The sequence below is a fragment of the Podarcis muralis genome, chromosome 5 (assembly GCF_964188315.1).
Source record: "Podarcis muralis chromosome 5, rPodMur119.hap1.1, whole genome shotgun sequence".
Taxonomy (NCBI): Eukaryota; Metazoa; Chordata; class Lepidosauria; order Squamata; family Lacertidae; genus Podarcis; species Podarcis muralis.
Genome location: NC_135659.1, coordinates 40,659,319 through 40,672,844, shown reverse-complemented (window position 1 = coordinate 40,672,844; position 13,526 = coordinate 40,659,319). Strand labels below are relative to the sequence as shown.

At 41.3% G+C, this 13,526-nt stretch overlaps 1 protein-coding gene across 2 annotated transcripts in view; it reads left to right on the top strand.

Moving 5' to 3' along the window:
* The window catches only part of CACHD1 (cache domain containing 1), a 120,147-nt gene that overhangs the window by 61,471 nt on the left and 45,150 nt on the right, over positions 1–13,526 (top strand). For both annotated transcript variants that reach the window (XM_028733195.2, XM_077928633.1), the window contains 2 exons: positions 1,281–1,387; positions 11,435–11,561. In XM_028733195.2, the coding sequence (XP_028589028.1) occupies positions 1,281–1,387; positions 11,435–11,561 (234 nt within the window). The remainder of the gene's footprint in view (positions 1–1,280; positions 1,388–11,434; positions 11,562–13,526) is intronic.

Sequence of the window (13,526 nt, the reverse complement as noted above, 5' to 3'; positions counted from 1 at the left end):
GTGGAAGGTATTTCTGGGCATGCGCAATGGGGGGGGGGGGAATCCCTGTATTCATCTGGTGCATTTTCATTCTTAAGTTATAGTGGGGGCACCTCAGTGGGACGTACATCTGAGTAAACAAGGTTAACAAGGTTGTATGAAATGAGACTAATTTCCTTAAATGTTCCTTTCCTGTAATTCATATCCCTTCTGATTATTTTATTTGGAAGGCAGAATGTAATGTAAGATGTTGGGAACAGACCTGGATATGTTTAGACTTGAGCAGAAATGAGTTAGTTTGGATGGTTTCTGCTAACTTAGGTACTGTGTCAAATTTACAGAAGGATTACTATCAAGGCCAGGGGTCGGCAAGGTTTTCCTCGCCTGGGCTGGTTCACTCCAGAGGAGATCCCTCCGTTGGCCGGATTACGTGCGTGTGCTCACAATTTCCAGCGCCGGCGCATGCGCTGACGCAATTACTGGCACAGCGGAAGTGAGTCCTTGCGCCGGATTAGCGCAGCGCACAGGGACTCGCTGAGCGGACGGCTCGGTTTGGGGGCCGCTTGTGGGCCATGGGCCTTAGGTTGCCTACCCCTGATCAAGGCTGTGCAAAGTTGCTAACAGGCGTAAAGCAGTGTCATAGCTACCGGGTTTTTTGCTTTGGGTGAAGCCTCCAGAGGGGTGCTGTTGCGGCTCCCAGATTGTGTCCATGTCTGTGTGTGTGTTTGTGTGCAAACGCACAAGGAGGATGCCAAACTGGGTCTTTGGCCCCAGGTGAAATAAAGCCTAGTTTCACCCCTGCCAAAAGATATGTAATAAAGGTGAAAGGTAAGCCTCCCTTGGGGAGAGCATTCCACAAGTGGAGACTCACCATAGAAAAGGCTCATTCTCATGTTGTCACCCTTTGGACTTCTCATAGAAGAGGCACACAAAGAAGGGCCTCAGATGATGATCACATCAATTCATATGGAGGAGACCGTCCTTGAAGTATTGCGCTCCTGAGCCGTTTAAAGCTTTATAGGTTAAAACCAGCACTTTGAATTGGACCCGGAAACTAATTGCCAACCTTTGCAGTTAGGCCAGGATTGGTGTTATATGCTCAAACTGTCTTGTTCTGTTGAGCAACCTGACCACTGAATTCTGGTCAGCTGAAGTTTCCGAACCATCTTCAGAGGCAGCCCCACGTATAATGCACTGCAGTAAAACGCTCTTCCCCTAATGCAAGCTCAAGGAAGAGTCAATATTTAAACAACAGAACTAGTTTATTTGTCTTATTAATTTTACTATTGCATTCATTTTAGGTTTGATGGAAACTTTAACACTAATGTGTCTAGAACGATCAGCTGCGATAGACTGTCTACTACTGTGAATAGCCGAGCGTTCAATCCTGGCCGTGACTTAAACTCTGGTATGTATTGCATCCTTGAGCATGTAACTTCTGCCTTTTGCTGCAGAGAACCAGCATCCAGCTCCACAGCAACTGCATTTTATCTGACGCTGCCACACTGTTTTTAATTTCCAGGACTGAATGAGAGGAATATGTTTTCTTGCAATGATGTTGATATTCCAGTATACCATGTAATTGATAGGACTTTATATCAAACTTAATTTGTTTTCTGTGTAGCCATCTGCCCTGGCATCAGTAATGTCAGTTCTCCATAGTGACATTACATAGGGGCCCCTTTGATCTTTTGAGTTCATCTAACGTATAGGTTCTGCAGCAAACTAGCATTAACTCTGATTTATGAAGATGCCCTGAAATACTTCGTTTCTTTGATGTGCTGTGGGGTTTCTATACTGGGGATTGACCCATTTGCTTGGCATGTTATAAAACTGGAGGTGTGGTTGCCGTCTAAGACTGCAAGACTTTTCACAAGAGATTGAGCCTTCGGTTAACACTACTTGATTAGCATTGTTTTCAAATGGAAATAAATTAGCTTTACTGTTTAGAAAAGGGGGTGGGGTGGGGAGAACTCTTTTGTCATCCAGCGGTATATGTTGTGGGGTTTTTATAGCATGGGAGGGTTCTGATTTGACTTTAACTCCCCAGCCCTCTTTCCCCCCCCTTAAATGAAAGGTACAGATTAAGGGGCTGTAGAGGTCAAAACGAAGGTATGTGTGTGGGGGTTTATAGGAGATGCGCAGTCAACTACAGATATAGAAGTGTGTGTGTTTGTATTATATCAGTAATGTAGGCGGTGCAGGTGTGTGATTTTTTTTTTTTACTGGAGAGGACTTTGTCCTGCATTTTAAATGGAAAAGGGACCATCTCAGGAGAAGCTGCTGTGATTGTAACAAGCAGGGATCACTCTTCAGTTAGCAATTGCACTTTCTTTTCCTTGTTACTTCTTCTCCAGCCATTTCCTCTCATCGTCAGTCCTACAACTACTGCTTTTGTAACGCTTGGAGTAAAGACAGGTGCAATCTGGTCCAACATCCCGCAATGCAGGAATCTCAACTAGATCATACATGATAAATGGCCATCCAACTTCTGCTTAAAAACCTCCAAGGAGGGAGACTTCACTACCTTTCCAAGGGGGTCTGTTCCACTCTAGAACAGCTCTTACTGTCAGAAAGTTTTTCCTGGTGTGTGAAATGGTATATGCTGGCATGGCTTCGCAGCTGAAGAACATACTTGCGAAACTTGTGTTCTTATATAGTGTATCTTGATTTCAGCAAGGCTTTTGACAAAGCCCCCCATTATATTCCTGTGGAGAAGCTGGTAAAATGTGGGTGGCCTTGTGGGGGGTTTCTGGCCTTGTGGGGGTTTGGATTAGATGACTTGGGGGTCTCTTCCAACTCTACATTTCTATGATGCCAGCATATCAAATACTAATTCAAGCCATTGGCCTTCCCTCGCTCACTTGCTGCTGTTACGTCTTTCTCTAGCTGGGGGGGTGGGGTGATAGCAGGGCACTGAAGCAGGCTGCCTGAGATGGAACTAGCACAGCCTTCTTTTGTGTTTACTTCATTAACTTTTTCCAGGTAGAGGAGGTGGCACCAATGGTAGTGAGAGAAAGGGCAGAGTGCGGGGAGATGCATGACCGATTGCTTGAACAAGTATTCAGCTTGCTGGTATGAACACCTGTCCATTCCACTGAGAAGCCAGGAAAGATCTGCCATGAATTCTGATTTTAATTCACATCTGTCTTCACCTTTAGTTCATTTGCTGCTGTGTGGATATAGAGATTCTTCATGGACCCACTGCCATGTAGCTGATCCTTCCCGGGTCAACTCTTCACTGTTGGTGAATGTGTATTCTCAAAGGAGAACTATTGCTGCTGTCACTGCCATAATAGGCCACTATATCTGGTTCTCCTCTTGTTGGTTTAATATGGTAGAATGCAGGAATAGATATCCTAGGAGAGGTTATGCACCTTTTGAAATGCTTTTCAGCTGTCCCAAGAATCATCCATGCTACGTACACTACAGCTTTGAGCTGAAAAGGTGGTTGAATGTTAACGAACATAAAAGGCAAATGTGGCTGGTTTCCTTTCCTTCCCTTTTCTTTTTCTGGCTGTCTGATTTATCCCTTGTGGGCCATGTGGGTTTCCATTTACAATGAATAATTATTATTTTGAGTTTAAGTCAGGAATCATATAAGTGAAGATACGGTATTAAAGAAAACACCCAGCCAGATTTTAAATTTAGGCCCCTAATGTTCTTTAGGGAATTGTAGCATAGCTTTAAAAGAATGCTGGTGCTGATTATTCTCTTCCCTATATATGCCAGGGAGTGTCATGTAGGAGCTCACTTTTTTGTGAGTTTAGACTGTATTCCTTTGCACTTCCTGGAAAAACAAACAAACAAACAAACAAACAAACAAACAAACAAACAAACAAACAAACAAACAGTAAAGCTTCCAGCAAATTAAGGCGAAATATTACAAAACTACTCATCATTACTGACCTGTTTTGTTAAGGGATCGGGTCTGTAGAAACTCTTGAATAATGTGGTTTCTATCCAAATACAGTGGTACCTCAGGTTACATACGCTTCAGGTTACATACGCTTCAGGTTACAGTCTCCGCTGAAATATTACCCAGAAATATTACCTCGGGTTAAGAACTTTGCTTCAGGATGAGAACAGAAATTTTGCCGTGGCGGCGCAGCAGCAGCAGGAGGCCCCATTAGCTAAAGTGGTGCTTCAGGTTAAGAACACTTTCAGGTTAAGAACATACCTCCGGAATGAATTAAGTACTTAACCCGAGGTAGCACTGTAGACATATTGTTCCTGATACCTAAACAGGTTTGCAGTTGATTGTAGCCTCAAAAGCCTTTCTTCCTTATCTTCAGCTTCAGAAAGTTCTGATAGTTCTTTTCCTCCAGCTTGTTAGTTCATTCTGCCTTCCCTAGGGAGAGCTGCCAATTTTGCCATAACCCTGTGCTTATTTTTCTATGACCACAGTGTACAATCTTCTGTGAGATAAGCAGGGACTACTTCAGCTGAAAAAATAAGCTTTCTACACCCCCCTCCACTTTCAGGTATCCTTTTATTTTTCATCCAGTAAAGCTGCAAGAATTCCCCGCTGAGATTTCTTAGTTTCTTCCTTGCTACAATCCCTAAGAGGTGTACTTTGGGGGGTCTCCTTTTATCTTCATTCCAAGCCTTTTACTCTTTAAAATGCTTTCCTTTTATGCCATGTTCCTACGTGAGGCTTGCTAAGATGGCATGCATTGTATATATCCTAGCATTTAAACTGAGTAAGCAGGTATCTCTCTTGTTTCTGGTGCCCAGATAGATTTATTTAAAGCACAGTAGCGTTGTTCCATAATGCATTGTTCCATTTATCTCCTCAAGGTATTGGTTTAGCAAAAAATATCCACATTCCTGCTAACACATTCTCCCTACTAACTCCTATCCTAGAAAGAATGACCAATCACTTTTGTAAAATTCTGCCATTCTGGAGCTGTGGTGCTTTTCCTGCAGAGTTGCAGTGAGCTATTTAAAAGGGATCCTGAAAAACTTTTTGTGGAGGTAATCGGGTTTTCTGGAAGAGTACTTAAAAAGTGCCTTACCTCTAAGATTAGGAGCACCTGGAACTTGCAAGCCCGCTTTTCATGGCTTTTTGGCTCCTCTGTTTATATCTCCCCCCCCCCCTTTTTTAACCAATGTGTATTTATATAGCTGCTAAGCAAGGATCATTCGTGCATTTGATAAAATAAGCTTATAAGTGAAAGCTTAGGCACCGCAAAACTCTTTCCTTGTCCCCCGCCCAGGAGTTAGGTAAAAATATTTGCCACATGCCCAGTAGCAGTGTCTTTATTCAGGGTTGAATCTTGGCACTGTGAAAAGGCAAAATCCTGAGGTCATCTCTTTAAGTGCAGGTTGTCCAGTAGATTTTAGCTACAGTCATGGGTGTGAACATTTAAGAGAGGCATACTGACAATACATGACTTTGGTGCAATGCTGTCAGATTTGCAAAATCCCACACAAAGCACTTATTAGTTCTTCCTGATTAAAAATTACCTTAAAGGCGTGAAGCACGTAACAGGAGACGGGCCCCTTGTGGAGACAGTCTTTAAAAACTTCAGAGAGAATGCCAAAATGATAACGCTTGGCACTTATGGATAACACTTGCAAGATATAAAGCGTATTGGAATCATTAACCAATTAATCTTCAAACATACTAAAAATGGAACATGATTACTCATTATGTAACAGTTACTTTAATAAGTCACATACTGAGTATTAAAGTTGAGTGCCTTAGGCTAGAATGAGAGCAGCACCCTTTCCACATTATATATGTAATATGGCAATCCTCTGTTGGAAGCTAAAAATAGATTCTCTCTCACCTCTCCCCCCCCCTTTTTATGTCAGTTTCCTCAACTGTGCCTTATGTGTTTTAGGCATCCTGAGGAATGGGGCGTTGAGAGGCAGGAATGTCACTTAATGCACATCTAAAGTTCTTTAAGAAAGCGTTGGGGGACCCAGCCAGCCAGATGGGTGGGATATAAATAATTAAATTATTACGATGGGTTAAAAACCTCAATCTTGATAAGATGTTTTGCAATGCAACTTCTTTTATTGTACAGTTAAATTTCAGGTAATAAAAACAGCAAATTTAAAAAGTGTTCTCTCTACTGCTAGTGATAACAATTTCCCACTGTAAAATATTTTATCGTCTTTTATCATTGCATAGTGCATGCCATCAATTGACACACACTGTTGTTTGGACAAAGCTTGCCTCCTTTTGAAAATCAGTCTGTGTTTATTGGTGTTTTTCTTTTTAACAGCTCTATATAGCACTGCCTAAAAAGCTAACAATATGAAAGTATGACCCAATTACAATTCAGTATCATTGTTGCCCATCATAGCACCAGACCCAGTCAGTTTTGCTAACTACACAAAAACAGTAAAAGTTCAGACTTAAAGTGAAACTTTTGTTGTTGTTGTTGCCTTGTTCCAAATAACTAGCTTTGTTGTTGTTGTTGTTTAGTCGTTTAGTCGTGTCCGACTCTTCGTGACCCCATGGACCAGAACACTCCAGGCACCCCTGTCCTCCACTACCTCCCGCAGTTTGGTCAAACCCATGCTGGTAACCTCGAAAACACAATCCAACCATCTTGTCCTCTGTCGCCCCCTTCTCCTTGTGCCCTCCATCTTTCCCAGCATCAGTGTCTTCTCCAGGGAGTCTTCTCTTCTCATGAGGTGGCCAAAGTACTGGAGCCTCAGCTTCACGATCTGTCCTTCCAGTGAGCACTCAGGGCTGATTTCCTTAAGAATGGATGCGTTTGATCTTCTTGCAGTCCATGGGACTCTCAAGAGTCTTCTCCAGCACCATAATTCAAAAGCATCAATTCTTCGGCGATCAGCCTTCTTTATGGTCCAGCTCTCACTTCCATACATCACTACTGGGAAAACCATGGCTTTAACTATACGGACCTTTAGCCAAGTACAAATACATTGTAATTTTTCAAGCTTTTCATTGCAGTAGAAGAGATGTACCGTATTGACCTGAATATAAGCCACACTTTCCCCACAAATTTTGACCGTGAAAAGTTAAAAGTGCAGCTTATATCCACGACCTTATGGTATGCACCCAGGACAACTTATATTCAGGTATTTTTCTTTTCTTTTCCCCCCCTCCAATTTTTCAGGTGCGGCTTATATTCGTGCCAATACAGTATGTGAATCTAGTGTCCCTTAGGGTAAGGTTACCAGACGTTCCCATTTCCTGGGGACAGTCCCCAGATTTACAAATTAGTCCCCATACAAAATCCATTGAAGTTGAAAAGTGTCCCCAGATTCGTTGACAGAAATCTTGTACCCTTACCTTAGGGGAGAGTTTCAATTTGTTCTCTTGCCTGCAAGAGACTTTATTCATAACTGCATCTTTTCTCTGCCCAGATTTTTTGCTGAAGTGAGAATTGGGAGTATTGTTTGTGTGTTTGACAATAGTAATGTCGGCCTCAGTTCTTCCCTAATTTTCATAGTTTTTTTCAATGTTTGTGCTTTAATCCTAAAGTTGGGAGCATGGAGACTACCGTGCAGATGTACCCTGGCTTCATGTCTGTTAATTTAAAGCAGTTCCATAGTTCAGTGAATTGAGTACGTGTATTGCATGTCTAAGGTTCCTGATTCGATCTCTTGGCATCTCCAGTTATGAAGGTGTTCAGGTAGCAGAACTGAGAAGGACCTTTGTGGAGGCCCCTGTAGAGCTAGTGTCAATCAGAGCAGATGGAGCTGGCCCACGTGTACCAAAAGGTTTACTTGGCTTTGAAAATCAGAGCTGGATTGAATGTTCGCATTTCTACTGCAAAAAATATCCCTCTGGTACCTGAAATATCTCCTGAAATCCCAGATTGCTTAGCTCTTTTTGCCCTTGTTCTGCTATTTCTTCCCAAATCAGCAGGAGTTTTTTCTCATGGATTTTTGCATGCAGACAACATTATCCCAGAAACTGGAACACATAATCAGCTTGGTAGCATCATGGTGATTACATATATGTGATATATGTGATTATAAGATGCACATATGATATATGTGATTACATGATGCTACCACAAAACCAGTTCCGATTGAGGTCAATGCTTCCTGCCCTCATTCTGAATGGACAAAGTATTTTCACCCCTGTTTCCACTTCCTCAAAATTCACTGAAAGGTGAGGTGCTTTTCACAGCTGGCAAATGTTCACAAATGAAGCTTTCTCCCTGTGCTCTCCCTTAGTAAATAAATGTTATGGTGCATTGGGGAGCAAAACCTATGTTTACGCGCTTAATGACCAGGGCTGGTGCCTGGCTGGCCTGGCAGCCAGGAAGCTGGTGAGTGAGTGGTGCAAAGGTTTCAGCAAGATAAATCTGCTGGCAAGGCTCAGCACAGAGCAATTACTCCAGCAGACAGGTTTCTTAAATGTTGGGAGCAAATCCTGAGTCAGCAATTGGGCAAGGCCAGCAGGGCTCCTTTTGATTGCCCAGGTCCCCTGATCCAGCTGGGCCATCAAGTTGCAGAATACTTTCCAGCTGCTGTGCAGAGTGGTGCTGCAAAGCAGTGAGGATCAGCCAGCAACTCTCTGTGGTGGTCCAGGGAGTAAGGTGCCAGGGCAATGCTGTCAGCTGTTTTGCTCTCATCTAGCTGCTGACTTACAAAAATGAGGCTTAATAGTTTACGTTGCATATTAGTCAATAGTAGTCAATCTGCTTTGGAAGGTGGGGGAACCCCCAGAACAAATTTAGGAGGGAGCAGAGGGGGAGAATGTTCCCCAGCACTATGAGATATCATTGAGCTCATGGAACATCCTCCTTAGCACTGCATTGAATACAATGCCTAGGAAGCATCAAATGATGTCATGTAGAGTTTCAGAATTGGCTGCACAATGCAGCTTCTACTCAGATTTATTTCTGTCCTGGAACTGTATGATCGAGATGGTGCTATATATTGGCCTCCTGCTGTTCTCATCTAGCAGTGAAGATCACTTGTGTGGTTCCCCTTTGGAAGCCTGATACCAGACCAAAATAAACTGGTCCAATGCTTACTGTTAGCTTTAACAATGCCTATCCACTGCCCAACAGATAATGAAAGCTTTCAGGGCATGTGTGTAGCTCTAGATCATTGTTTCTATGTTTTTATATTTTTATATTTGCATTTTGAAAACTGGCACCTGGAGTTTGCAGGATTCATTGGAGATATTTGTATTTGAGGACGCTTGGTACATTATCCCTTTTTTTAAAAAAAAGTCTATTCAGTAATGTTAACTTTGTTTTGGTAGATTTGCTTGTTTAGGTTTAGCTGGGAACAGCCTTATCAGGGGTATACTGCAGTTCTGTTTCTCTCCCAATCTGTTTTTTCTTAAAAATAAAAATATAAATCCCAAAAAATGTAATTTAGCATAAGGAGCTGACATAGAGCTGGTGTTCTGACTTATTTGGTAAAATGTGTCTAACAGCTGTTTCTTCTCCAAGCTTAAATACCGCCTTAAAATTTCAAGTCTCACTCCATAAATTAAAAATCTGCACTTGAAAAGCTGTCTATTTGAATAATTAAGAAAGTGCAGTCTGGGAGAGTAAGTGAGCATAGTCTAGTAACTTGAACTTGCAGCTAGGAGCAAATTCCCCAAGGCTTATATTACTTGCTTGGCTGCTTCACTCACTTTGAGCTTTTGGATAAGTTACTGCATTTCTCTGCACACAGCTCCATATTTGTAAGATGAGAACAATCCTGCCTCATCTGTGCGTTTGTGAAGGTGCTTTGAATGGAGTCGTGGTGGGGAGTCCTGGTATCTGCACCGTATTAGTACTATTCTCTTCATACTACACAGGCTTATCTAATATTAAGACTTTTTTTATTCTATATAAGAAAGAGCATTTAGTATTTGTGGATTGTTTGAAGCTGAGGCTCACAGTCATGAAATAAAACCAGTTACTTAGAGCAGGGAAGTTTGCCTTCGTAGAAAAAGCAAAGCTAAGAGGTTTAAGGAAGAGCAGCATAGGCCCTGTTCTGTGAATTTTGGGGAAAGATTTGTGTTCAGGGAAAGAACAAGCATGGTAACTATTAAAATGTGTCAGAGGAAGGAAAAGGAAGACAAGCGTCATACAGAGAAAATATATATTGTTGTAAACACGCTCTTAAAATGATATAATTAACTCAGTGGAAGAGAACAAGTTGAGTTTACAGTGAAGTCTCATTATATCATGGGTTAAAGTGAGGCTTGCATGTGCTGGGAAGCATGGAAGCAGTGTAAAGGAATGGGACCTGCTACAAAATGTTGCAGTATATCTTCACAACTTCCCCCCACCCACCCGAAAAACACCAGGGGAGAACTTCTGGTCCAGGGTTTCAGTCAGCCATGTTTCTTCTGTACCAGAGATGGGGAACTTGTGGCTTTCCAGAAGATATTCCACTGACCAGCATGGTCAGTGGTCAGGAATGAGTCTGCTGAGCCAGACCAAGGAGGATGTCATGAGCACCTTCGGAGAGTTCTAGCAGGAAGACAGGGTTGGAACCAGGCCTTTGGGGGCAGGGCCTTCTCCCAACTAGGGCAATATGCAGTTGCTGCTTCGACTTTGGCACTAGTTACCACACTCCACTGGGCTCCTAGACAGCTTCAGTGATGGATGGGTGGTGGGACATTTGAATGGATGTTAAGCTTTGCTCTCATCCATGCTGACTGCCCGCCATCTTAAATTACTCAAAATCAATAGGTCTGTAGTTCTACCTGGACTATAGATTTCATAGCTCTGTGGGACTGAGGTATGCTTTGGGTAGCATAAAATGGTGGGTGGCCACCACTGAAAGGAGCAGAGCTTGGCTCCCATGAAAAAGCTGAACTGCTACCCAGCTCTGGAAAGCTTTTGTGGGGACTGACTAAGGCACCCTTCCTTATGCAGGATCACCACTGACTTCTACATTTGTTTTTGGCTATTTGCCTTGAAATGTTTATTAAGTTCTAATGTTTCACTTATTTTACTATAGCACAGCTTCATGGTTAGTCCATATGTAGAAATCCTAATGTAGTGGTATATACAATGTAAGGCGCATTTACTGTATACAGTCCACCAAGGCTATTTCATTCAGGAAAAATATATATCCTATTTTACCCTTTGGCCCAAAGGTTTCCTGGCTGGTAACAAAAATCCGAAGTTGCAAACACTTCCACAGCTATTCATCTCAACTAGTACCATAGGTCTGAGAAAATGCCTGGGATGCTTATTTTGCTGGTTTGTGGACACATTGCAGAATTGAGGGTGGCATGTAGCCTTGCCTAAATTTGCCTAAAGCGTTAGGAGTGAAAAATGTCTGGTTTTGGGGGAGGTGTCCAAAAACATGTTGGTTAAAAAATGAAAATACAGTAGAACGTTGATAGTGGGCATTCTTACAATTATATACTCTGTAAAAAAGCATTCTCTTTTGATTTCAGTCACATTAATGTTACTTTAAAGAAGCAATTAACCTGTTATTTTAAAACATTCTTCTGATTATAATACCATTCATTCACCTTCTCTTTTTTTTAAATTAGTACTTGCTGACAATCTGAAGTCCAACCCAGGAATTAAATGGCAGTACTTTAGTTCAGAAGAAGGCATTTTTACTGTGTTTCCAGCTCACAAATTTCGATGTAAGGGCAATTACGAGCACCGCAGCAGGTACGGTTTTATTGATTTATTGATTTAAAAAAAAACCAAAATCTGAACAGAAAATATGTCATGGGTGATTTTATTCGATATAATTTGTAGGCTGCCCTCCATTATGAATGTTTTATAAGGATGGTAATATAATAATCTGACCATACCCTGTGAACTTTTAATACACTCAAACAGGCGTGATGAAAATATGGATTTTAAGTGGGTTTCAGCACATGGTGAAGTTGTAGCGTGATCACTGCCTCAGGTGCTCAAACTCTAGCTCAACAGACATTCAGTGTGCCAATGCTCAGCTGATTGCAGCTCTACAGTGGAACTGAAGATTTCAAATAGGGTGACACATGCTGGTTGTTCTTGAAACAATCATATGGCTATTTCACAGTGAGCTAAACAGTTTACTGGTATACTTAATCCCGATTGCCAACATGATAGTTCAGTCTTTTGAACCATTCCCCATTAACATCTTCACTTAAAAAATAAAAATAAAAATCTCACTCTAAAATATTAACAGAGCTTTCTCCAAGAAGTATTAAAATCAAGAAGGCTGAAAGAGCTTTCCAGAAAGGATGGTTATCTCCTTGCTACACACAACACTCACATACTTTGAAATTGCTATACAGCAGAAGCTTAATAGGCTGCTGCCAAACCAGAAAGGTGTGGCAAGTGAAGTTCCATTATTCAATTAAGTTGAATGAGTGAGGAAGTATTCAATTGCAAATGCTGGAAGGGACTGAAGATAATTTCTAGATTAAGAAGTCTGTCAGCAGTCAAATGCCCTGATCCAGCAAAAGCTATCTACGTGCGGAAACAGGTTCCTTGTGTTCCATGTGCAAGGATGTAAGAGAAGTTTATTGGGAAGAAAAGTAACCAATATGAACATAAGATTGGAGCTGGATCAAGCCAAGCAGCCCATCTAGACCCTGCTATTCTTCCGGCTCAGTGTTCTTGCCATGGTTACAAACTTCATTTGACAATCCAGTGGTTTTAAAATTTGCCTCTTTTATTGCTTTATCACATGAATTCTGGGAATTGTAGTTCTACGAGAATACAAATTACCTCTTAGATAGGTTTGTCCCATTAATAGAAAGGTAATTTTCAGAGCTGCTTCAGAAGTATCAGTGATTAAACAAGGCATGTATTTGAGGCATTTTTATTCCACTCATTTGAATGGATGTTTGTCAGCATTTCCTTTGCATGTAAGCTTTGCATGTCCACTATGTGTTTTAAAGATCCTAGATGTTAATACTGTACCAGTGTATGGCAGTAGGTTGTTTTAATATTAAGAGCTGATGATGCCAACAAGTATAATCTTATGCTTATAGAATATTTTCCTGAATTCCTTTTTCCTGCGATAAGAATTATCTGGGAGTTTTTGATATAGTAATATTTAGACACAAAGATCTTTTGTTTATGCCAGAGAGTCTTTGGTCTTGACAAATTGAGAGGTGGAACAGGGTGTGTATGTTCCTGTTTTGTCTTTTTAATTTCCTTTGTCGGGATTCCTTTGTCAAGATTTTCAAACCTCAGTGGAAAAAACAACAGCCTTGTTTTAGTCAAACCCTTCTCAACATGCAAATACTCTGCTCCCTTAATAGACCTGACAAAGACTTCCTTTTAATAGTATGCAGAGATAAGAAAGTCTTGCAGATTATTGACCTTTATGAATGAATTACATTCTAGGGCATTAATAGGAAAGACTATCATGGCAAGAGACTTTGTCTGATGATCATAAATCCAAGCCTAATGCACTAATGCAATTTTACACAGTTTGCCTTTCCCCCTACATGCTAGCTATACTGTGCTGTAATAATTTCTCCAGCTGCTTAGCAGTCACTGCATCAGCTGATATATATGTAAACCGGTTCAGACCTCATGCTTCCAGTTCAAAACAGGGATTCTTTGTTGAAACAAGTTCTGCGTGATGTAAACATCATAATTGGTTGGACTATTACTAAATGATGGATTTAA